This window comes from Hypanus sabinus, chromosome 27 (genome assembly GCF_030144855.1).
Source record: "Hypanus sabinus isolate sHypSab1 chromosome 27, sHypSab1.hap1, whole genome shotgun sequence".
In the NCBI taxonomy this organism is placed as follows: Eukaryota; Metazoa; Chordata; class Chondrichthyes; order Myliobatiformes; family Dasyatidae; genus Hypanus; species Hypanus sabinus.
This window is the reverse complement of record NC_082732.1, coordinates 31,978,479-32,003,439: the sequence shown is the minus strand read 5'-3', so window position 1 is coordinate 32,003,439 and position 24,961 is coordinate 31,978,479. Positions and strand designations below refer to the sequence as shown.

The 24,961-nt window shown below is 42.3% G+C and overlaps 1 protein-coding gene and 1 long non-coding RNA gene across 5 annotated transcripts in view; one reads left to right on the top strand and one right to left on the bottom strand.

Moving 5' to 3' along the window:
* Positions 1 to 24,961, bottom strand: part of LOC132382195 (MORN repeat-containing protein 1-like) — a 234,485-nt gene that overhangs the window by 25,177 nt on the left and 184,347 nt on the right. For all 4 annotated transcript variants that reach the window (XM_059952173.1, XM_059952171.1, XM_059952170.1 and 1 more), the window contains one exon: positions 23,223 to 23,299. In XM_059952173.1, coding sequence (XP_059808156.1) covers positions 23,223 to 23,299 — 77 coding nt within the window. The remainder of the gene's footprint in view (positions 1 to 23,222; positions 23,300 to 24,961) is intronic.
* Positions 1 to 24,961, top strand: part of LOC132382196 (uncharacterized) — a 125,468-nt gene that overhangs the window by 76,626 nt on the left and 23,881 nt on the right. The window lies entirely within an intron of this gene.

The window sequence follows — 24,961 nt, the reverse complement described above, 5'->3', positions numbered from 1 at the left end:
CGGGCAGCAAGAAACAGGAAACGCAATAAATTGTTGAAACTCCGAGGATTAACAATTGTATAGTAGGAGCGGTAGTAGGATCATTAAGTTTGGCATAAAGTATTCCTGTGGGTGTAGTTGTACGATGTCCTGCTTGAAATCATTCTGTCTCATCTGGTCCATTCCCGTCCCCTACCGAGCCACACCAGTTGAACAATAAACCAACTCTTCAGATCAAAGACAGATGGACGAGTTTGAATAATTCTTGATTCTCATTCAAATAGCCTCTTTCACCATCACCAATGCAGATACTGCTAATGTCTCCAGTGAATTCTTTTGGACTACTTGCAATGCTCTCCTGGACATTAATAATTGTTAACCCCTGAATAATCCTGAAGGGTTGGTAATCTTAAAATGAAGATGTTGGCTTCCTAATGCCTCCATTCCAGTGCAGCGCAGGGCTCTGCGGAACTGGAAGAGTATAGGTTTGACTGGTAACTTCATCAGTAAGTTTCATTAGCCTAGGGGTATGTCCTGGGTTACTATGGTATTAACATGAGGCTCCTGGTCTCTCATATAGTGAACCTCTACTGGAAGCTGTTCAAAGTTCAAAGTAAATTTATTATCAAAATACATATAGTGCTTATAAAAAGTATTCACCCCCCCCCCCTTGGAAGTTTTCATGTTTTATTGTTTTACAACATTGAATCACAGTGGATTTAATCTGGCTTTTTCTGACACTGATCAACAAAAAAAGACTCTTTTCTGTCACAGTGAAAACATCTCTACAAAGTAATCTAAATTAATTACAAATATAAAACAAAATTGATTGCCTAAGTATTCACCCCTTTAATATGATACACCAAATCATCACTAGTGCAGCAATTGGTTTTGGAAGTCACATAATTAGTGAAAAGGAGATCACTGTGTGCAGTCAAGATGTAAAAATGCACCTGTATCTGGAAGGTCAAACTACTGGTGAGTTAGTATCCTGGCAAAAACTACACCATGAAGACAAAAGAACATTCCAAGCAACTCTGCAAAAAGGTTTTTGAAAAGCACAAGTCAGGAGATGGATGCAAGAAAATTTCAAAATCATTGAATATCCCTTGGAGTAGAGTTAAGTAATCATCAAAAAAATGGAAAGATTATGGCACAGCTGTAGATCTGTCTAGAGCAGGCCATCCTCAAAAACTGAGTGATTGTGCAGGAAAGGAGCTAGTGAGGGAGGCCACCAAGAGACCTCTGACAACTTTGGAGGAGTTATAAGCTTCAGTGGCTGAGATGGGAGAGACTGCATATACAACAATTGTTGCCCAGGGGCTTCACCAGTTGCAGCTTTACGGGAGAAAGAGAAAGCCACTGTTGAAAAGTTCAAGCTCATAGGACAAGATGTTTCAATCCTTTTGATAAGCAGATGTTTGCCAGAAGGCATGTGGGAGACTCTGCGCATCATCCCTACCATGAAGCATGGTGGTGGCTGCAACGTTTGTGAAGGTAGAGGGTAAAATGAATGCAGCAAAATACAAGGAAAACCTGGTGCAGTCTGCGAGAGAACTGCAACTTGGGAAAGGATTTGTTTTCCACCAAGACAATGACCCCAAGCAGAAAGCCAAAGCTACATAGGAATGGCTTAAAGACAACAAAGTTAATGTCCTGGAGTGGCCAAGTCAGAGTCCAGACCTCAATCCATTTGAGAATTTGTGGCTGGACTTGAAAAGTGCTGTTCACTCACGATCACCACGCAATCTGACAGAGCTTGAGCAGTTTTGTGAAGAAGAATGGGGAAAAACTGGAGTGTCCAGATGTGCAAAGCTGATGGAGACCTATCCACAAAGACTCAGGCTGTAATTGCTGCCAAAGACGCATCTACTAAATACTGACTTGAAGGGGGTGAATACTTATGCAATTTTGAATATTATTTTGTGTCTTATATTTATATTTAGATCACTTTGTAGAGATCTGTTTACACTTTGACACAAAGGAGTCTTTTCTGTTGATCAGTGTCAAAAAAAGGCAAATTAAATCCACTGTGATTCAATGTGGTAAAACAATAAAACATGAAAACTTCAGTGGGGTGAATACTTCATTATGTACACTATGTATATATACACTATGTATGTCACCATATTCAACTGAGTTTCATTTTCTTTCTGGCATTCACAGTAGATACAAAGAAACACCACAGAATCATTGAAAAACTGCACACAAGATGGACAAACAAGTTATGTGCAAAAGACAACAAACTGTGCAAATACAAAAAAACAATAAATATCAAAAACATGAGAATCCCCGAAAGCAAGTCCAAAAGCTTGGAAAGAGTTTGGCGTTGAGATGAATGAAGTTGAGTGAAGTCATCCCCTCTGGCTCAACAACCTGATCATTGAGGGTTAATAATTATTCCTGAATCTGGTGGAGTGAGCCGTGGGGCTCTTGTATCTCCTCCCTAACGGCAGCAGCGAGAAGAGAGTGTAGCCCAGACACTGGGGGAGGGGGTTTCATGATGAGGCTGCCCCTCGCGACATCACCCCCTGCTGATGTGCTCAACAGCGGGGAGGGATTCACTTGTGATGGACCAGGCTGTATTCACTACTTTTTTTAGACTTTTCTATTCAAGGGCTTTGGTGTCTCCATAACAGACCATGATGCAACCAACCCGTACATCCACAGAAGTCTGTCAAAGCTGTAGGTCGGTTATTGCTGCAGAATACAGCAATGTAAGCCCAGGAAGAAGATACTTTTCTCCATCAGAATTGGGCCAGCTATAAAAATACTATCTAGTTAGTCCCACTCTCTCCTTACCCTGTTAAGCCTGACTGCAAATTTTCCCCTTTCACTGATTTGCCCAGTTTTGCAAGTTGCTGTCCTTCATCCATTTTACTGTCCTTCATTTACCCTGGAGAAAGGACAGAGCAGATCAGGGCTTGGCTGTGAGAGCCAACGTCTATAATCCTTACCTTAGCTTATACCCTCTTAAGTGATGTCTCATGGGGACGGCATCAGCCGTGGAATGAACACGGGCATAAATCATGAAAGGAAGGGAGAAAATGGCAGAGGAAATAAAGATTAACAAGCAGCTGGCAGTGTGTTTAAAGCTATTTCAATTTTGGGTTTTGCTCTTGGGGCTTGGGATACAATCAGAAGCAGTTGATTGAATTGCTGCTCCGCGATTCACTGGCAACCAGCAATTATTCCCCAGGCTCTCATTACACTCCCCATTTACAACTTTATGCCACATCTGGGAGAAAGGTTTCTGCAGAACGGGAACAGCTTCATTGCAGTAATTACTGATCCTTGATGGGGGAGCCTGCAATGTCCATGCGTAGAAGGGTTTATATACAGATCTTAGTATCGGGAGATCAGGTGATGGCAGAAAATATACCCCCTATTCATTCACTTCCTCCTACCCTTGATGGTGTTGCTAATAATGGTGCACAGTTGAACAGATGCCAGCTGCCTCATGAGTAAATATTCAATTGTGAATCTAGTAAATTCTAGTGAGCTATTCAATCCATTCTGCCGACATAAAATTGAAGTTCAAAGTAAAATTTATTATCAGAGTACACACACATTACCACACACTGTACAACCCCGAGATTCTTTTTCCTGTGGGCATACTCAGCAAATCTATAGAACAGTAACTGTAAACAGGATCAATGAACAACGACACACACAAAATGCTGGAGGAACTCAGCAGGCCAGGCAGCATCTATGGAAAAGAATACAGTTGACATTTCAGGCCAAGACCCTTTGGCAGGACTGGAGAAAAAAAGGTGAGTAGATTTTAAAGATGGGGGGAGGGGAGAGAGAAAGCAAGGGGGAAACCTCAAGGGGGAGAAATGAAATGAAGAGCTGCGAAGTAAATTGATAAAAGAGACAGAAGGTCTTGGCAGAAAGAAAAGGAGGGAAGAGCACCAGAGGGAGGTGAGGGATGGGCAAGGAGATAAGGTGAGAGAGGGAAAAGGGAATGGGAGATCGTGGAGGGGGTGTGGGGGGGCATTACCAGAATTTTGAGAAGTAGGTGTTCATGCCATCAGGTTGGAGGCTACCCAAGTGGAATATAAGATGTTGTTCCTCAGCCTAACTGTGGCCTCATCACGACAGTGGAGGAGGCCATGGACAGACATATTGGAATGGGAATGGGAAGTGGACTTAAAATGAGTGGCTACCGGGAAATTTCACTTTTTTTGGCGTAAAGAGTTTAGGTGCTTGGCGAAGCAATCTTCCAATCTACATTGAGTCTCACCAATATACAGGAGACTACACTGAGAGCACTGGACACAGTATTTGACCACACCAGAGTCAAAGGTGAAGTGTCGCCTCATCTGGAAGGACTCTTTGGGGTTCTGAATGGTAGTGAGGGAGGAGATGTAGGGGCAGGTGTAGCACTTGTTCCACTTGCAAGGCTAAGTGCCAGGAGGGAGATCAGTAGGGAGAGACAAATGTACAAGGGTGTTGCAATCCCTGTGGAAAGCAGAAAGTGGGCGGGGGAGGGGAGGGAAAGATGTACTTGCTGGTGGGATCCCATTGGAAATGGCGGAAGATTCAGAGAATTACATGCTGGACACGGAGGCTGGTAGGGTGGTAGGTGAGGACAAAAGGAAGGCTACCCCTGGTAGGAAGGCAGAGGGATGGGATACGAGCATAAGAACATGAAATTGGGAGCTGAACATCCAAGGATATACAGTATATCAGAAAGATAGGTTAGTAGGCAGAGAAGGTGGTGTGGCCCTGTATATAAGAAATAATATTAAATAATTGGAAAGAGATGACATAGGATTGGAAGGTGTAGAGTCCCTATGGGTTGAGTTAAGAAATGGCAAGGGTAAAAGGACCCTAATGGCAGTTGTATATAGGCCTCCAAACAGCAGCCGGCATGTGGATTACAAATTACAGCAGGAGATAGAAAAGGCATATCAGAAAGGCAATGTCATGATAATCATTGGGGATTTTAACATGAAAGTGGATTGGGAAAACCAGGTCAGTACTAGACCTCAAGAGAGAGAATTTGTAGAATGCCCAAGGGATGACTTTTTAGAACAGCATGTTATTGAGCCCAGTAGGGGATCGGCTGTGCTGGATTGGGTGTTGTGCAATGATCCAGAGGTAATAAGAGAGCTTAAGGTTAAGGAACCCTTAGGGAACAGTGATCACAATATGATTGAGTTCATGTTGAAATTTGAGAGTGAAAAAATAAAATCAAACTTGTTGGTTTTTCAGTGGAATAAAGGAAATTACAGTGGCATGAATGAGGGGAACTGGCCAAGGTTGACTGGAAAGGGACATTAGCAAGAAAGACAGCAGAGCAGTAATGGCTGGAGTTTCTGCAATAGATGAGGGAAGTGCAAGATAAATATATTACAAATAAGAAAGAAATTTTCAAAAGGAAGAAGGACGCTACCATGGCTGACATGTGAAGTCAGAGCCAAAGTTAAAGCAAAAAAATGAGGGCATACAAGGAAGCCAGAGCTAGTGGGAAGATAGAGGATTAGGGAGCTTTTAAAAACTTGCAGAAGAAAACTAAGAAGGTCATTTGGAAGGAAAAGATGAATTATTAGAGGAAGCTGGTGACTAATATCAAAGAAGATACTGAAAGCTTTTTTAAGTATAAGAGGTAAAAGAGAGTCGAGTGTAGATATAGGACCAATAGAAAATGACGCGGGAGATATTGTAATGAGAGATGCAGAGATGGAAGAGGAACTGAATGTATATTTTGCATCAGTCATCACAGTGGAAGAGGTCTATAGTATACTGGACATTCTAGAATGTCAGGGAAGTGAAGTTTGTGCATTGAAAATATAACTGAGAGGGTGCTCAGGAAGCTTAATGGTCTGAGGATGGATAAATCTCCTGGACCTGATGGAATGCACCCTCAGGTTCTGAAGGAAGAGGCTGGAAAAATTGCAGAGGCATTAACAGTGATTTTTCAAGAATCAATAGATGCTGGCATTGTACCAGATGACTGGAAAATTGTAAATGTTACTCTGCTATTTAAGAAGGGTGGGAGGCAGCAGAAAGGAAACTGTAAGCCTGATATCAGTGCTTGGGAAGTTGTTGGAATCAATTGTTAGGGATGAGGTTACAGAGTACCTGCAGGCACATGACAAGATAGACCAAAGCCAGCATGGTTTCCTGAAAGGAAAATCCTACCTGACAAACCTACTGCAATTCTTTGAGGAAATTACAAGCAGGGTAGACAAAGGAGATGCAGTAGATGTGGTGTACTTGGATTTTCAGAAGGCTTTTGACAAGGTGGCACACATGAGGCTGCTTAGCAAGATAAGAGCCCATGGAATTACAGGGAAGTTACTAGCTTGGTGGAGTATTGGCTGGTTGGCAGAAAACAGAGAGTGGGATCCTATTCTGGCTGGCTGCCAGTTACCAGTGGAGTTCCACAGGGGTCAATGTTGGGACTGCTGCTTTTTACAATGTATGTCAATGATTTGGACTACGGTATTAATGGATTTGTGGATAAATTTGCCGATGATACAAAGATAGATGGAGGAGTGGGTAGTGTTGAGGAAACAGAGGGTCTGCAGAGAGATTTAGATAGTTTAGGGGAATGGACAAAGAAGTGGCAAATGAAATACAATGTTGGAAAGTGTATGGTCATGCATTTTGGTGGAAGAAATAAACGGGCTGACTATTACTTAGATGGGGAGAGAATTCAAAATGCAGAGGTGCTTGGGAGTCCTTGTGCAGGATACCCTAAAGGTTAACCTCCAGGTTGAGTAGGTTGTGAAGAAGGCAAATGCAATGTTGGCATTCATATCTAGAGGTATAGAATTTAAGAACAGGGCTGTGATTTTGAGGGTCTATAAGGCACTTGTGACATTACACTTGGAGTATTGTGTGCAGTTTCGGGCTCATTTTAGAAAGGATATACTGACATTGAAGATTCGTGAGAATGATTCCAGGAATGAAAGGGTTCCCATATGAGGAATGTCTGGCAGCTCTTGGGCTGTATTCCCTGGAGTTCAGGAGAATGAGGGGGGATCTCATAGAAACATTCTGAACGTTAAAAGGCCTAAATAGATTAGATATGGCAAAGTTATTTCCCATGGTAGGGGATTCTAGGACAAGAGGGCACGACTTCAGGATTGAACGACAGCCTTTTAGAACTGAGATGCAGAGAAATTACTTTAGTCAGAGGGTGGTAAACCTATGGAATTTGTTGCCATGAATGGCTGTGGAGGCCAAGTCATTGAGTGTATTTAAGACAAAGATAGATAGGCTCTTGATTTGCCAGGGCATCAAAGGGTATGGGGTGAAAGCCGGGGAGTGGGGTTGACTGGTAGAATTGGATCAGCCCATGATTGAATGGTGGATTAGACTCGATGGGCCGAATGGCCTACTTCTGCTCCTATATCTTATGGTCTTATGGAAATAGAAGAGATGCCATTGAGGACAGTGTGGATGGTGGAAGAAAGGAAACCCCCTTCTTTGTTCTCGGATGAGAATCATTGCCCACCCATTGCCTCCCTCTTGTGCTCCTCGCCCCTTTTCTTTCTTCCAAGGCCTTCTGTCTCTGTCACCAATTTACTTCCCAGCTCTTTACTTCATCCCTCCCCCTTCAGGTTTCACTTATCACCTTGTGTTTTTCTCTCTCCTTTCCCCCCACCTTTTAAATCTACTCTTTGGCTTTTTTCCTCCATTCCTGCTGAAGGGTCTCGGCCTGAAATATCAACTGTATTCTTTTCCTCAGTGCTGTCTGGCCTGCTGAGTTCCTCCAGCATTTTGTGTGTGTTGCTCGGATTTCCAGCATCTGCAGATTTTTTCTTGTTTGTCAATGAACAACAAACTGTGCAAATGCAAATATAAATAAATAGCTATAAATAAAGAGAGCATGAAATAACAAGATAGAGTCCTTAAATTGAGATCACCAGAAATAGATTGAGTGCAGTTATCTCCTTTTGTTCAAGAGCCTAATGGTTGAGGGGTAGTAACTGTTCTTGAACCTGGTGGTGAGAGTCCTGAGGCACTTGTACCTGCTACCTGATGACAGCAATGAGAAAAGAGCGTAACGTGGATGGGGAGGATCCTTGATGACGGATGCTGCATTTCTACAACATCGTTTCATGTAGATGTGCTCAGTGTTTGAGAGGGCTTTACCTGTGATGTACTGGGCTGAACCCAGAATCTTTTGTGGGATTTTCCAACCACAGGGATATCAGGCTGTAATGCAGTAAAAGTATTAATGACAAATTCAATTCATTGTGTTTATACCAACCACAAAAGATCTATTTATATTGACACCATTTTGTTGTTCTTAGGCCATTGCTTGTTGGGTTATAAGTCATTCAGATGTTATCTACAGTAAGTACCACAATCACCAGAAAACCTGTAGATGTTGGAAATCCGAATAACACACACGAAACGCTGGAGGAACTCAGCACCTATGGAAAAGAGTAAACAAGCAACGTTTCGGGCTGAGACCCTTCATCAGGACTGGGAAAAAAAGATCAGAAGTCAGAGTAAGAAAGTGGGGGGGAGGGGGCAGAAGAAGTACAAGGTGGCAGGTGATAGGTGAAACCAGGAGAGGGGAAAGGGTGAAGTAAAGAGCCGATTGGCGAAAGAGATAAAGGGCTGGAGAAGGGGGAATCTTCTCCAGAAGGGTTGGGGGCAGACATGCGTGAAATAGCAGTGTGGGGGAGGGCAGCATTGACAGTGGAGGGTAAAAAACTATGAAAGCCAAGGAAGGGGGAGGAGCAACAGAGGCAGGTAAGGAGATAAGGTAAGAGAGGGAAATGGGAATGGGGAATGGTGAAGTGGGGAGGGAGCAATTGCCAGGTTCAAAAAAAAATCAATGTTTATGCTACCAGGTTGGAGGCTACTCAGATGGAATATAAGGTGTTGCTCCTCCAACTTGAGTGTGGCCTTATCACGACAGTTAGAGGAGGCCACACACTGACATGGCGGAATGTGAAGTATAATTGAAATGGGTAGCCACCGGGAGATCCCACTTTTTCTTGCAAACAAAGTGTAGGTACTCGGGGAAGTGATCTCCCAATCTATGTTGGGTCTCATTGATATACAGGAGGCCACACCGGGAGCACCGGATAGCACAGATAACCCCAACAGACTCATAGATGAGGTGTCGCCTGGTAGGATTGTTTGGGGCCCTGAATGGTAGTGAGGGAGGAGATGTAGGGGGCAGGTGTGGCACTTGTTATGCTTACAAGGGTATGTACCAGGAGGAATATCAGTGGGGAGGGACGAATGGAGAAGGGAATCACATAGGGAGCGATTCCTGTGGAAAGTGGAAAGTGGGGGTAGGAGGGAAGGACGTACTTGGTGGTGGGATCCCATTGGAGATGATGGAAGTTACAGAGAATTATGCATTGGATGTGGAGGCCAGTGGTGAGCTAGGTAAGGACAACAGGAACCTACTCCTGGTGGGGTGGTGGGAGGATGGGGTGATGGCAGATGTGCGCAAAATGTAAGTGATATGAGTAAGGGCAGTATTGATGGTGGAGGAATGAAAACCCATTTCTTTGAAGAAGGAGGACATCTCATTAATTCTGGAATGAAAAGCCTCATCCGCTGGAGACGAAGAAAAGCACATGTGGTGGAGACAGAGGAACAGAGAGAAAGGGATGGCATTTGTATAAGTGACAGGATGGGAAAGAGATATAGTCCAAGTAGCTGTGAGTATCCGTGGTTTATAAAAGAAATCAGTAGATCAATTGTCTCCAGTGAAAGAGAGAGATCAGGTAAGGAGATGGAGGAGTCAGAAATGGACCAGGGAAATTTGAGGGCAGGTAGAAGGTGGAGGCAAAGCTGATGAAGTCGATGAGCTCAGCATGGATGCAGGAAACAGCACCAATGCAGTCGTTAATGTAATCAAAGAAAAGTTGGGGATTGATACTGGTGTAGACTTGGAACATAGACTGTTCCATGAAGCCAACAAAAAGACAAGCATAGCTGGACCCCTGTGAGTGCCCATGGCTATGCCTTTGGTTTGAAGGAAGTGTGAGGAGCTGAAGGAGAAATTATTGAGAGGACCAGTTCACCAGATGGAGGAGAGTGGCAGTGGAGGGGAACAGGTTGGGTCTGTTGTCTAGAAAGAAATGAAGAGCTTTAAGACCCTTCTGATGGGAGATGGAGGTGTATTGGGACTGGACATCCATCTAAATATCTGAACATGCTGAGGTCCTCTGCCATCATCACACTTTCAGGTAGTGGGTTTGTCCACTTTGAATGAGTGAAGTGAGTGAGAAACTCTCCTCTAATCCTCTCAATTGACAAATCTGCAAACCTCACTAACTTTCTCTCTTCTGAGAGAAATAAATCCAAACTGTTCACTCTGTCAAAGCCACTCCTAACTTTATACATCCTAATTAAATCTCAGCTGAGACTAATAGGAGACACAAGAGACAACAGATGCTGCCATTTGGAGCGAAAAAACAAAGTGCTGGAGGAACTCAGCAGTCAGACAACATTGGTGGTGGTGATGGAGGGAAACAAGGGAACCATCGAGACCCTTCATCAGGAATTATATCCCCGCACGAGCCATTATCTTCAGAGAAATGGGTCTGTATCCTGGCAGGATACCTCTCATCAGGAGTCTCTCTACTACAAGGCTCTGGGAGAACGGCATCAGTACACCCATCTCTGGCAACAGTGGAAACATAAAGCATTGTGTCCTGAAGCAAGGTTCTTAACCGAGATGTTGCCAGTTCCTTTGCCTCCACAGATAATGACCGACCGACCAGCTCAGTTTCTCCACCAGCTTGCTTAGTCCATTCTGTCTCTTCTCATAACCATTTATTTTGCAGCTCTGGCAACATTCTCATTAATTACGTCTGTTCCCTCTGTCATGCTACCCCATCCTTGCAGTAGGGTGGTAACCAGAACTGTGCACAATCTAGTTGTGGACTTACTAATGTTTTACACTGTATCAGCACAACATCTTATGCCTTCCAAGGCACAAAGCAGAAGACTGTGTGGCGCGCCACTCCTCACACAGACAGTAGGTGGCCGTTGACTCACAAGGAGTTCATCCGCCCTTTGACAGGTTTTGTTTTTGGTCCTGCTGGGTGCCTACAGACCCTCCTCCCTGGTTAACCCAAGTGCATCAGGGAGTGTGCCAGTTGAGTTGCCAACAACCTGAACCGAGAGAGGTAGTACTGGGCTATGTGGTACCAGTAGCAAGGCAAGGCCTTGACCTAAGACGCCGACTGCCTAGGCCTGAGTCGATGTAGTAGTAGCACAACCTCTCCACTCTGGTATTGTAAGCCATGGTAAATAAAGGCACACCTTTTTAATCACTTTATACACCTGCCCCACTACCTTCAGCAATCTGACACGGATACATGTATTCATTCTATTAGGGTTAATTTACTTATCTATTCTCCCATCTCTATGCTCTCTTAATCAGTTCAAATGCATAAGGACTTTCAATTACTTCCCTAAGAGCTGGATGCTTACTCACGATAGACCTGGGACATCCCTGGTCAATACAAACTAGTTCCACATTGAGCAGCTACTTAGTCAATCTTTTATTGACCTATTAATATAAAATATGCATGAAGTGACTCAGCTCCATGGACTCATAGAGGAAAGCCTCATCAGGTGTGATGTAAGGCTTCATTGAGCTCTGTGCTACACACAAAATGATGGAGGAACTCAGCAGGTCAGGCAGCATCTATGGAGAGGAATGAACAGTTGGCATTTTGGGCCGAGACCCTTAATCAGGATTGCACTTATGTTGCAGTATCTGATCTCAGAATGGGCATGAGTTAAAGAGCCCTGGTTTCAGAAGGACTGGTGATTTAATTTCTGACCATATACATATGTCTGAGCATGTAAGTGTGGTGAATCTGAAGTGGTGAAAATAGAATTCAAAAGGGAAAAGAGTAGACATGTTCAGAGCTACAGGGAAGAGCAGGGGATTGGAACTGACTAAATTGCTACACGAGGAACTGTCTCAAACAAATGCTTCCGTCTGTGACATGATGAATTTGGGTGGGTATTTGTGTATGAGGATGAGTGCAATGATACTACTTCTCTCCTTAGCACCTGTGAAGGTAGATATCTCATTAGTTCTGGAATGAAAACATCAATGGCTAAAATGCTAACTCTTTATCTTCTCCGCTCTCAGTTACTTCCTGGCCTGCGGAGTATGCCCAGCTCTTTCTATCATTCATGGAGAAAAATGGTAATAAAATAGGAAAAATACAGGAAAACAGTTAGGTACATTGGCTGGGAAAGCAGGAGAGAGGCTTCTGAGTGGCTGGAGGCAAACTGGCCTTGTTACCGAATGTTCCTGTAGGACATAAAATATATACTTTATGTAGAAATGATCCATGTTAGTGAAAATGGGAATATTGAATGCAGTTTTCTAAACTAACTCACTAACTCATGAAAGAAAACTGCAAATGAGCCTGTCAAGCAACAATAGCATTGGACCCACATATGCTGGCTTCTGGAGTCAAACAGACAATCTACACTTACTATTCTAGTTCACACATTGACGCAGAGAAAACGAACAAGGGAAAGAATAAATAGCCAGAACAGTGATATTCTGGAGAGTGAATCACACAAGAGCCATTACATCCTGGCAGGATCAGGGCCAGCATACCGGCTTGCGTAGAAGGTAAACTACAGCAAGAATCAGGTGATTAAATTGGATTATTTCTGTGGTGTAGTCTCAATATAATTCGTCACATCCCAGCAAGATTCCTTCTGCTGCAAGTATAAAAACATCTTACAGAGGCACTATTGGCACCAGTGGAAACAGGGAGTGCCCAGGCAAAAGTGGAACTACATCCCAGCTGGATTGTAATGCAGTCGACATTTCAGGTCAAAACCCTTCGGCAGGACTGGAGAAAAAAGGCTGAGGAGTAGATTTAAAGTGGGGGGGGGGGGGAGGGAGAGAGAGAAACAGACAAGATGATAGGTGGCCTGCTGAGTTCCTCCAGCATTTTGTGTCTGTTACTTGGATTTCCAACATCTGCACATTTTCTCTTGTTCCCAGTTGGAATGGCACTAGCAGGTGGAAATAGATCCCATTTAAATGGTACTAGATTAAGAACGTTACTGAGATAAGCAAAATAACATTCAGTGGGAAAATCTCTGGCACGTGGCTTGTTGTGACAGGACAGTCACTGGCTCAAATGGAACTACATCCCTGGAGGAGTTCCAGTGGATTGTGGGTGTCACGGTGGTACAGTGCCAGCTGTAAGAATGGGATTTGATTCTCACCACTAACTGTAAACAGACTGTATGTTCACCCTGTGCTCCAGTTTCCTCCCACATTCCATTGGCAAAACTTGTGGGCTGCCCAGCACAATCCTCAATGATTTGATTTGAAGCAAACAATGCATTTCACTGTGTATTTCCATGTACATTTGATTAATAAAGTTAATCTTATAAAAAAATGGAATACATCCAAGGAGTGTCTCTGTCAGAGAAATATCCCTACAGGAGCATAATAGGCTTGGAAGCATATCTCATCCAGAGGGACACTGGGATAAATGGAATGACATTCCAATAACAATGACCGTGGCATGTGGAGCTATATACCAGCTACAGTATTACAGGCTGCCAGTGGATCCCTATAACAGCAGGACAGTCACTTCACTGGAGGAAATGAATTGAAGAATGAGTCAGTGACACTATGACCCGTATTATACCAGGACAGAGATTATGAGGCCGGAGCCATATTCTAGCAGGTTGAAACAGGACCCAATGTTGGTACAAAATACCATTTTCAGAACTGAGGACAATATTGGAAATAAAAGGAAAGGCATCTTGGAGCAGTAGCATCCTTTAAGATCTGCATCTCAGCTTTTATACAACTTATTTTATTAATTACTTCAAGCATTGCACAGACACTCAAATCCTAAAGTCGATTGTGCAAGAAACATTTCAGGACCTTTAAGGAAGATAAAGCGTAAGCTTAAGTATTATTTTAGGCATTTTTTCCAGAGAGAATCTCCATCAGAATAGTTGATACTGAATGATCAGCTTGTTCAGTACTTCATGTCCTTGTCAGCATTTAAATGTGATTCATTTGCCCAGAGTAATTTAACCATCATCATGTGGGACATGGGTTATTTTTGCTAATTGAATTAAAAACACAAGTTATTGGCTGAGATTTTAATCAGTTTTGACTCTGCTGGTTCATGCATAGCCCAGAAACGAGCTGTGCCGGGAGACCTATAAAGGTCCATTCACTGCTTGTGCCCGGTTAGCAGATCTATCTGTGGAGGTAAGCAAGCCTTTAAGATTGGCCCTGGAAGGGGGAAGTAAGGAAATTATTATCTCCTCTGGTTGCTGGCTATTGGATCCTGGTGCAAAGCATACTCTGTGTATGTGTGTTTGTGTGTATGTGTATAGACCTTGGGCAAGGACAGAATCAAATACAATGGCAATTTCCCTGCAGATTTGGTATGAACCATTTTGGCTTACACAGCATCTAGGACTAAAGTCATAAGGGCTGTGCAACCAAAGACCAGGCAGCAGACGATAACTGCTTAGTAAAAGCAATAATTGAGTAGCCCCTTTAACGACCTCAGGAATCTCCGAAACACAAGAGACAATTAAGTACTTTAGAAATGTTGGATGTGAGTGTAGGTTTTGGAAAGGCAAGATTTCAAAGTGCATTTAGAATGCTCAGGTAATATAGTTTGGTAATGTTTAAGGAGAATGTTTGACTAAGGCACCAGAGGGAGCTTCATTGGCCATCATCAAAGGAGAGCCATAGGATCCTATATAGTATAGAATGTATACCTAACTGAGAGGCTGACCAGGTCTTGGCCTAGCATCCAATTCAATCCAAACAATTCTGACAATGTAGCATTCTCTTAGTGTTGATCTGAGTAATGTGGCTTAAGTCTTTAAGGAACAGTAATGAGATTTGAACCCATGACCTTCTAATTCAGTACAATAATGTAAAGAATGGGTTAGGAATGAACAATGTAAATTTGAGGCAAAAGATTAATAATGGATCAATAGGATCTTAAATTACCTGGACTTTAGAAATTGCAAAGTGCATACATTGCAAAGCTTAGCAAAGTCAATCGGTAGGTCCTTTTTCACTGAAGGTGCCTGAAGGCAGATTCAGGTTCAGATCTGCTATATTAATAGATGATGGGCAGAGATGAGTCTTTAAAGTACAGTTCAAGTAGTACCCATCTGGATATTTTTAATTGATTTATTTTTATCCTAATCTCTTTAGTGTATTGTCCAATCATACGATTTCCCTGCAGACAGTGATCATGTAAGTATGATGAAACATCATCAGTCTGAAGTACTAACTCTGCTTCTCTTGACATAAATACTAACTGAACTGCTGAGTACTTTCAGCATTTCAGACAATAAGACTATGATATAGTAGCAGAATTAGGCCATTCAGCCCATCAACTCTGCTCTGCTTTCCCTCTCAACCCCATTCTCCTGCCTTCTCTGTAACCTTTCATGCTTTGACTTATGAAGAATCTATCAAACTCCTCCTTAAGTACACAGGCCTCCACAGGCAACTATGGCAATGAATTCCACAGATTCACCACCCACTGGCAAAAGAAATGACTCCTCATCTCCATTCTAAATGGACATCCCTCTCTTCTGAGGTTGTGACCTCTGGTCCTAGACTCCCTCATTACAGGAAATATCCTCTCCACATTCACTCTATCTAGGCCTTTCAATATTTGATCGGTTTCAATGTGATGCTCCCAACATTCTTCTAAATTCTTGCGAGTACAGGCCCAGAGCCATCAAATGCTCCTTATATGATAAGCCTTTCATTCCCAGCATAGTTTTCATGAAGCTCCTTTTGAACCCTCTCCAATGTCAGCACATTCTTTTTTAGATAAGGGGCTCAAAACTGCTCATAATATTCCAAGTGAAGCTTCACCAGTACCTGATAAAGCCTCAGCAAGTCTTGTTTTTATATTCTAGTCATCTCGAAATAAATGCTAACACTGTATTGGCCTACCTCACCCCCAACTCAACCTGCAAGTTAACCTCTAAGGAATCCTGCAATAGGACTCCCAAGTTTCTTTGCAACTTGAATTTTTAAAATTTCTCCTTGATTAGAAAATAGTCTATGCTTTTCTTCCTTCTACCAACATGCATGACCATACACTTCCCAACACTCTATTCCATCTGCCACTCCTTTACCCATTCTCCTAATCTGTCTAAGTCCTTCCGTAGCCCTGTTCCCTCAACACGACCTGCACCCCCACCTATCTTTGTATCATCCGCAAACTTGGCCACAAAGCCATCACTTCTGTCATCCAAATCACTGACGGATAACGTAAAAAGAAGTAGTCCCTACACTGACCCTGTGGAACACCACAGTTACTGGTAGTCGATCAGAAAAGGCTCCTTTTATTTCCACTCTTTGCCACCTGCCAATCACCCAATGTTCTATCCATGCTAGTATCCTTCCTGTAATACCATGGGCTCTTACTTTGCTGAAGCAGCCTCATAGTGGCACCTTGTCAAAGGCCTTCTGAAAATCCAAGTATACAATATCTGCTGGTTCTCCTTTGTCTGTGTTAGCAGGTTTAGATATGGCCCAAGTGCAGAGAGAGAGATACTGAAGCAGGTCGATAGTTCACAGATTTTACTGTGAACAGTGTTAAAGGGAAAGTAAAACAATGAACGCTGGGCCAAACAGGGCCGTTAACTAAAACTCTCAAATGGAAAATGAAGCCTACACTGTGGCTAAAAAGAACATCTAAACATTAAACGAATACCACTAGTCTTCAGAGTCAGTTGACTTGACAGTCCAATTTCTTAGGGAAGGCCAAATGTAAACAGGCAACAAAGCTTTGCTGTGCCCTGTCCAAGTCTCGACAAGCACTACGGTGACAAGTATGGAGTTAAATATTAGTGCATATTCAAAAGTACAATTGCCGTATCTACTGCGCTGCCAAATCTGTGGTTGTGACAGCCTATCCTGCTTGTTATTTCCTCAAAGGATCCTCAAAGAATTCAAATGGATATGTCAAGCAAGGTTTTTCCTTAAGGGAACTGTGCTGACTTTGGCCTATTTTACCAAGTGCTTCCAAGTACCTGAAACCTCATCCTTAACAATCAATGGCAACATCTTCTCACCCACTGAGGTCAGGCTAACTTGAGCTAGAACTTCCTTTTTTCTGCATCCCTCCTTCTTAAGGTGGAGTGACATTTGCAATTTTCCAGTCCTCCAGAATCACACCAGAACCTATTGATCATCGCTAAGTCCTTCACCATCTCTTCAACTACCTCTTTCACAAACCCTGGGCTGTAGTCCACCTGGTACAGGTGACCTGTCTATCTCAGACCTTTCAGCTTCCCAAGCACCTTCTCCCTAGTAACGACAACTTCACTCACCTCTACCTGCTGACACTCTCAAACTTCCGGCATACTGCTAGTGTCTTCCACAGTGAAGACTGATACGAAATACTTATTCAGTTTGTCTGCCATTTCCTTGTCCTCCATTACTACCTCTCCAGTGTAATTTTCCAATGGTCCAATATCTACTCTTACCACTCTTTTACTCTTTATATATCTGAAAAAACTTTTGGTATATTTTTGATATTATTGACCTTCATATTTCATCTTTTCCCTCCTTATGGATTTTTTAGTTGCCTTGTGTTCATTTTTAGAAGCTCCCCAATCCACTAATTTTTGCTCTATTATATACCCCCCTTTTGTGTTTTTGCGAGCTTTGACTTCCCTTGTCAGCCGTAGTTGTGGCATGCTTCCTTTAGAATAATTCTTCTATGGGGAGTATTTAACCTGTGTCTTCCAAATTGCTCGAAGAAACTCCAGTCGTTATCTTTCCATGCTTCCTTTAAGCCACTGTAATACTTTGCATTTGACTTTAGCTTCTCCCCCTCAAGTTGCAGAGTGAATTCTTATCAGAATATGATCACTGTCTTCTAAATGAAGAACACTACACATACTGTGATTCCTTTTATACATTAAGGAAATTTAATATGCTGGTAAGCTGTTTTCTTTGAGTTAATGTTAAATGTGGCTGTGGATCTAGGAATAATTGCTTAGTCTACCCGATGCACCTTGCAGTTCAGTTTAGGTCTCTGCTGGGTCCACTAATAAACCTTCTGCCTCTTTAAGCATTTGCTGTTTCCTTCACCAGTGCATCATGACCACCTTAGCCAAGACTGCTTTGTCAGTACTTGCCAAACTCTCAACCTGCATGTGCTAGGACAAGGAGAGCACATGGGACCACCACCATCTGCAAAGTCTCCTCCAAGTCACACTCCATCATGATTTAGACACACACTGGTTGCTCTTTGGTTGTGGCAGCGTCAAGATCCTAAAGCTCTTTACCCAATAAAATTCTAGGAACAATACCATCACATTTTATTTAATAGAAGATACAGCACAGAAGTAGGCCCTGGCCTAATGGGCCTGCACAGCCTAATTACACCCATGTGACCAGTTAACCTAATTCAGTCATCTTTGGGAGGTCGGAGAAAACCGGAGTACCCAGGGGAAATCAACATGATAATGGGGAGAATGTACAAACTCCTTACAGATAGCAGCAGGAATTGAACCTGGGTCACTGGCGCTGTAATAGTATTATGCTAACCACTATGCTACTGTGCCAAACCACATGTACATCAATAGTTCATGAAGAAAGCTTCACACCAGCCTTTCATGGAGAACCAGAATGGATGGCTTTACCAGTGATATCCATATCCTGAGAATGAATTTTTGAAAACATAATCTAGGCTGACAGCATGACCTATGAATGTTTTTGCTATACAATGTATCAGATTCTGACAGTTCATCGTGACCATTAACTTGTATTATAAGAAGAATTAACTCCCTGATATTCTCTTCCTTGCTGTGGAGAGTTGCCTGATTTGCCCAGCAAAATGACAGATCACAGTGGCTGTTAATTCAGAAGCAGTGTATTTGTGTAGGAAATGGCCAGATCCACTGTGCTAACTCATTCCCTCCCCTTCCACAGACAGACAGACAGACAGACAGACATACTTCATTGATCCCGAGGGAAATTGGGTTTCATTACAGTCGCACCAACCAAGAATAGTGTAGAAATACAGCAATATAAAACCATAAATAATTAAATAATAAGTAAATTATACCAAGGGAAATAAGTCCAGGACCAGCCTATTGGCTCAGGGTGTCTGACACTCTGAGGGAGGAGTTGTAAAGTTTGATGGCCACAGGCAGGAATGACTTCCTATGACGCTCAGAGTTGCATCTCGGTGGAATGAGTCTCTGGCTGAATGTACTCCTGTGCCTAACCAGTACTTTATGGAGTGGATGGGAGACATTGTCCAAGATGGCATGCAACTTGGACAGCATCCTCTTTTCAGACACCACCGTCAGAGAGTCCAGTTCCACCTCCACAACATCACTGGCCTTACGAATGAGTTTGTTGATTCTGTTGGTCAGCCTGCTGCCCCAGCACACAACAGCAAACACGATAGCACTGGCCATTACCAGAAATGCCTAATGATATTCAGCACTAGACTGTGGACAATACATGATTGCTTGGTAAAGTTACTTCAGTTCAGCGCCTCCTGGACATCTTTTTTTCTGGATGAATTGTTTTGGTGGTTGGATGGGAATTGGATTGGAAATAACATCTCCTCCTTGCTTACAATCAACACTGGCACATCTCAAGGATGCGTGCTTATCCCACTGCTCTACTCTCTCTACACCCTCAACTCTGTGAATACCATCTATAAATTTGCCAATGGCACAACTATTGTTGGCAGAATTTCAGATGGTGATGAGGAGGCGTGCAGGAGTGAGATAAATGAACTGGTTGTGTGGTGACACAACAACAATCTTTTACTCAACACTAGTAAGATCAAAGAAATGATGGTGGACTTCAGAAAGAGGAAGTTGAGGGAACACACACCAATCTCATCGAGGAAAGGATGACCAGTTTCAATTTCCTGGGTGTCAACATCTCTGAAGATTTATCCTGGGTCCAACATATTGATGCAATTACAAAGAAGGCATGACAGTAGCTATATTTCATTAGGAGTTTGAGGAGACTTAGTATGTCACCAAAGACATTGGCAAATTTATATAGATGTACTGTGGAGAGCATTCTAACTGGTTGCACCATCGTCTACTATGGAGGGGTCACTGTGTAGGATTGGAAAAAGCTGCAGAAAGTTGCCAATTTGGCTAGCTCCATCATGGGCACTAGCGTTCCCTGCATCAAGGACAGCTCCAAAAGGTGATGCTTCAATAAGGGGTATCCATCATTAATGTCATGCCATCTTCACCCAGGACATGCCCTCATCTCACTTCTACCATCAAGGAGAAGGTACAGGAACCTGAAGACACACACTCAACATCTCAGGAACAGCTTCTTCCCCTCCCCATCAGATTTCTGAATGGCCAATGAACCCATGAGCACCACCTCGCTATTAGTTTTTTTTCTCCTCTCCTTATGCATTAATTTGTTTAATATATATAATTCTAATTGTACAATTTATAGTTTGTTTTATTACTATATAGTGCAATGTACTGCTGCTGCAAGACAACAAATTTCATGACATACACCAGTGATATTAAACCTGATTCTGATTCAGATTCAGGGATGGCAGATAGGACATGAATGGAAATAGCAATAAGTTATTGCTCTGAAAAAAAGATTATATATAAATTGCCATGCCAGTGAAGATCAATAGTTCCAATTTGTCACACTAATTGGTGGATGGTGTTTTTACCATTGCAGCAATACAGCTTTACACCTGAGATAAAATGGAAAACACTGGACCTTAAATCCTCATGAGAAGTAAATATATAAACAGCACTGCTGGGTTTTTATAGAGTACAGATTATTTACTTAGTCACCAAAAGCAATGAAATTTTTCAAGTCTGTTTATGTACCTGTAATAAAAACCTTCAGAATTTAGCTTTAGCTTTATACTACCTCAGGATTCTTGGGTCGCATTTATTTACATTTAGTACATTACCATCCCAGAACTCTGCCGGTTCTCTCTGCTGCGAGACGAGGTGATGTCACAGAGTCATCTGCTGTGGCCCGACTGCCAGACAATATTGCTACACAAGGTGCTAAGTGCACTGTTGCCACAACATGCCTCCCAGCTTGAATCAACTGCAACAGATCTACTACAGAACACCTTTACGACTCCACTGTGTAGGCTAGGAAAATCATAGCAGCAACTATCTCCCCATCTAGTTTCTAGACAACACATTAAAATCCGTGGACCATTTAGGTTATTTAACATTTACTGTTATATTTACTGTAAGTTTGTTTAGTATTCTACCCTTCTTTGTTATAATTTCCTGAGTCAAACTGCTGACTTGCATTCATCACCCAGTCCCACTCATGAAGAAGGGACACATGACAGTAGTACTAAAGTATTCCAGTATATGTGGAATAATATTAAACAGCAGCTGCTGGTAGTATAAGAATGTTTCCGCTTGCACACCTATGTGGGTACATATACTAGCTCCTCTTCACATAGATGTTTATGCGCATGTCCACATTTGATAAACTCAGCATGCTGCTGTCCCATTTGACAAATAATGGAAAAGCAAAACCCTGCTGAGACGGAAAATCTGAAACCAAAACCAGCAAAGGCTAGAATTCACACTCAGCATCAGGGAAGAGTAGGCAAGGACGTGTTTCATGTTTTCAATTACTGCTAACTTACCTTGAGTCAAAGAAAGGCGTGGAGTCAGTCATCATACGGCATGGAAACAGGTCCATGCCAAACATCAAACACTCATTTACATTAGTTCCATTTTGTTCTCCCCATATCCCATTTACAAACCCCCCATACTGGCCTCTCACACATAAGGGACAAATTACTGTGGCCAATTAACCTACCAACCCACACATCTTTGAATGTGCTGGTATATCTTTCAGCAGGTTGAATATTTACAAATAACCAAATTAGAAGGTTCTAAGTTATGGTTTCCAAAATGTTGTATATTCATCTTTCTCAAGGATCCTTCATGTTATGAGTAGAATTTCTGTCAGCTTTTACATGATTTTCTCATCTTAACATTCTTTAGAATTCTGTGTCTATATAAACAATAAAACAAAAAATTGTTCCATGTATAAATTGGACATAATTAAACAACACAAGGTGCTTTCCAGGACTGTACTCTAAATTTAGGCTGAACTTTATGATTATATTTGATCATATAACCAAGGCATGGAAAAGAAGTACATCTTAAGAGAGTTTAAATGAGGATAGAATAGAGAGAAAATTCCAGAACTTAAAAGACAGAGCAGACGATGGTGGACAGCAAATGGCAGCTCACTGTTTTTACACCACTATACACCTCTAAATTGATATTCACATTTTAGACCAAGCTTTATCCCATTACTTATGTTAGAACAATGATTTTGTGGATCAGTGCTACCACTTAGTAGCTGAGGTAACACCTAGAGCTCCCTGTATTGGAGGTGCTTACAAACACTTTGTCCTGGCAAAGCCTCATGTTCATGTGCTGGCGATTTTCTAGTGCCTGCTCCCTGTCTGCTGGCAGTATTATTTTGTAAATATCATCCAAGAGAATAAATCAGCTTGTGTTGGATGCCTGTGGTCAGTTGTGACTGTACTCCCATCTTGGTGGGCCAGGTTTGAGCCAGAGGTGAAAGGACAATGTATTGTGTTAGCTGTGAAGATGAGTCTATAGGCTTCATCATAAGCATTTTTTTAAAATTACAAATGATGCTGGGCTTACACAATAGAACCATCCCCATCTGTAGATTTGAGGCTGGGAACCTCAAGTGCATCCCGTCAGAAACCAAACAGAATCCCAGACATTACGTTTAGCAAGCCCGACAAGCTGACTTGTTGCACCAATTAGCTGTGACACATTAATGTGTCACTAAAACAACTGTAAAAAAGGGGCTAGGTAGCAATCTTGCCTAAGCTTTAACCCATTACTTATCTTTACAGCTGCTGGCAGGCCTCCTGCGTACTTCTAGCATTTACTGTGACCTTTCAGAATTATTTTTGTTAACTACACTGATGTGTGCAATTATTTTTATGATGTTAGTGCTCTGTGGGGCACTAGACTTAAAGGTCTCTGAGAGCTTCTGTAATAGACTGTACGAAAGTGGCCCATCAAGATATTGTCACCTCAGCAGCTTGGCAGTATTTTCTCCAAGACCAGCAGCTTGTTACTGCAGCTACCTCATCTGAGGAGTTTGAGCAGAATGAGCTAACAACTGCTTGTTGCTTTTCCCCAGGCAAGATCCATTGTGTTAAGTGTTACACAGAAGTGGCTGAGCTGCAACTCATACCCACCTGCTCTCAGATATCTTCTCCTGTGAGATTGTTCCTTTGTCACTTTGAGTTCTGCTGCTTGATTTCTTGCTTGCTTTCTGCATTTGAAATAATATGACAGTCATTTTTTACAGCACAGTATACAATATACACCTGGCTTAACTCAGAAGCTAATCACACCATGGTCTGTAGTCTCATTCCATCCGTTTGCTTTATTGCAGCTAAATACCCTTTGAAAATTGGTTATCCATCAACACAAATAGATTGCTGATACCTTGTGAATTTTTTTATCCATCCCTTTCTCTCTCGAATGTGTTGCTTCATGCTTAAGTATGGAACCATTGTTCCATTGATTGATTGTGATAGCACCATCAATGCTCATTCAAAATACAAGGCCAGGTCTCTGGAGATAACATATAATACCCAGGGCAGATTACTGCAGGATTGCTTTGCAAAACTCAATAAGAATTTAAACCTTTTATCCAAAAAGGTGGATTGACTCCAGCAAATTTACTTTGAGACACAACGGAATCTGCTGGATGCAATTTTCCCCAAGTGACACTGGGGCTCAATTTTGAGTCAGCACATTAGACAAGTATTTGGTAAAGCTAATCTTGGTGGTATGAAAGCTACATTTCACAGATGACATTCCTGGACACTGACCAAAATATTGTCCTAGGGTGGCATGGTAATGTAGTGGCTAGCATAATGCTTTACAGTGCCAGTGATTGGGGGTGTAATTCTCATTGTTGTCTGTAAGAAGTTTGCATGTTCTTCCCATGACTATGTGGGTTTCCTCCAGTTGCTCTGGTATCCTCCCAGGTTCCAAAGGCATAGGGGTTAGTAAATTGTGGGAATTCTATGTTAGGATCAGAAGCATGGCAAAACTTGCAGGACACTCGCTGGCACAACCTTGAACTGCATTGGTTGTTGACGCAAATGATGCATTTCACTGTATATTTCAAAATACATGTGACAAATAAAGCTAATCTTTATCTTTTTAAGCATTGCAGTGGGTATTCATGTCATTTTTATGCACCCGAGGGATCGGAGACAATATGAGCCACGAGTCCTTGATTAAAGTTTTGACGTTTGATTTGCCTTTGAATTTATAACTTAGTTCTAAATCAGGCAACGCATTAACAACCAAGCCTTTGTGGGTGTCCGAGCATTTGTGATGTTCTGACCAAAGTAGTATAACTGTGTATTCCAGTGGGAGTTATACAGAGGAGGGGCATAGTCAGTCACTGAGAAAAGGTTAAAAGTAGTTGGTTAAGATGTTTCCCTTGGAGAACTAATTAGGATTGGATTTCTATGAAAATGCAAATGTTTACAGATGGAAAGCTGCCATCTTGCCTACTGGGGGCCTATTTATAATTCCAGTCCTCCATCAAATACACCCTCAGTGGCCTAGTAAGGCTAACTTTAGGGCAATGATGAAAACGTAACAAACGCTGACTCTTTTCTCCAATAGGCCGAATTTGATGGAATGACATAAAGGCCAGGGGTTAAAGATGGCAATAGATGCCAGCCTTAATGATGGTCATTCATAATGACCTCACATCCGGGTAATGAATGCCAAGAAGAGTGAAACGCCACTTGCAGCCAAAGCACACTGATTCTGGAATCCCAGTGTTATTTTGCAAGGGGGCTAGGAATCCTCCCTCCAACTGATGAGCAACAAGGGGCGATTTGGTCTGTTTTTGTTGCAGCAACCTTGTTTTGCAGAAGCCAGTTGCAGCTACACCTGGTTTCGTAAT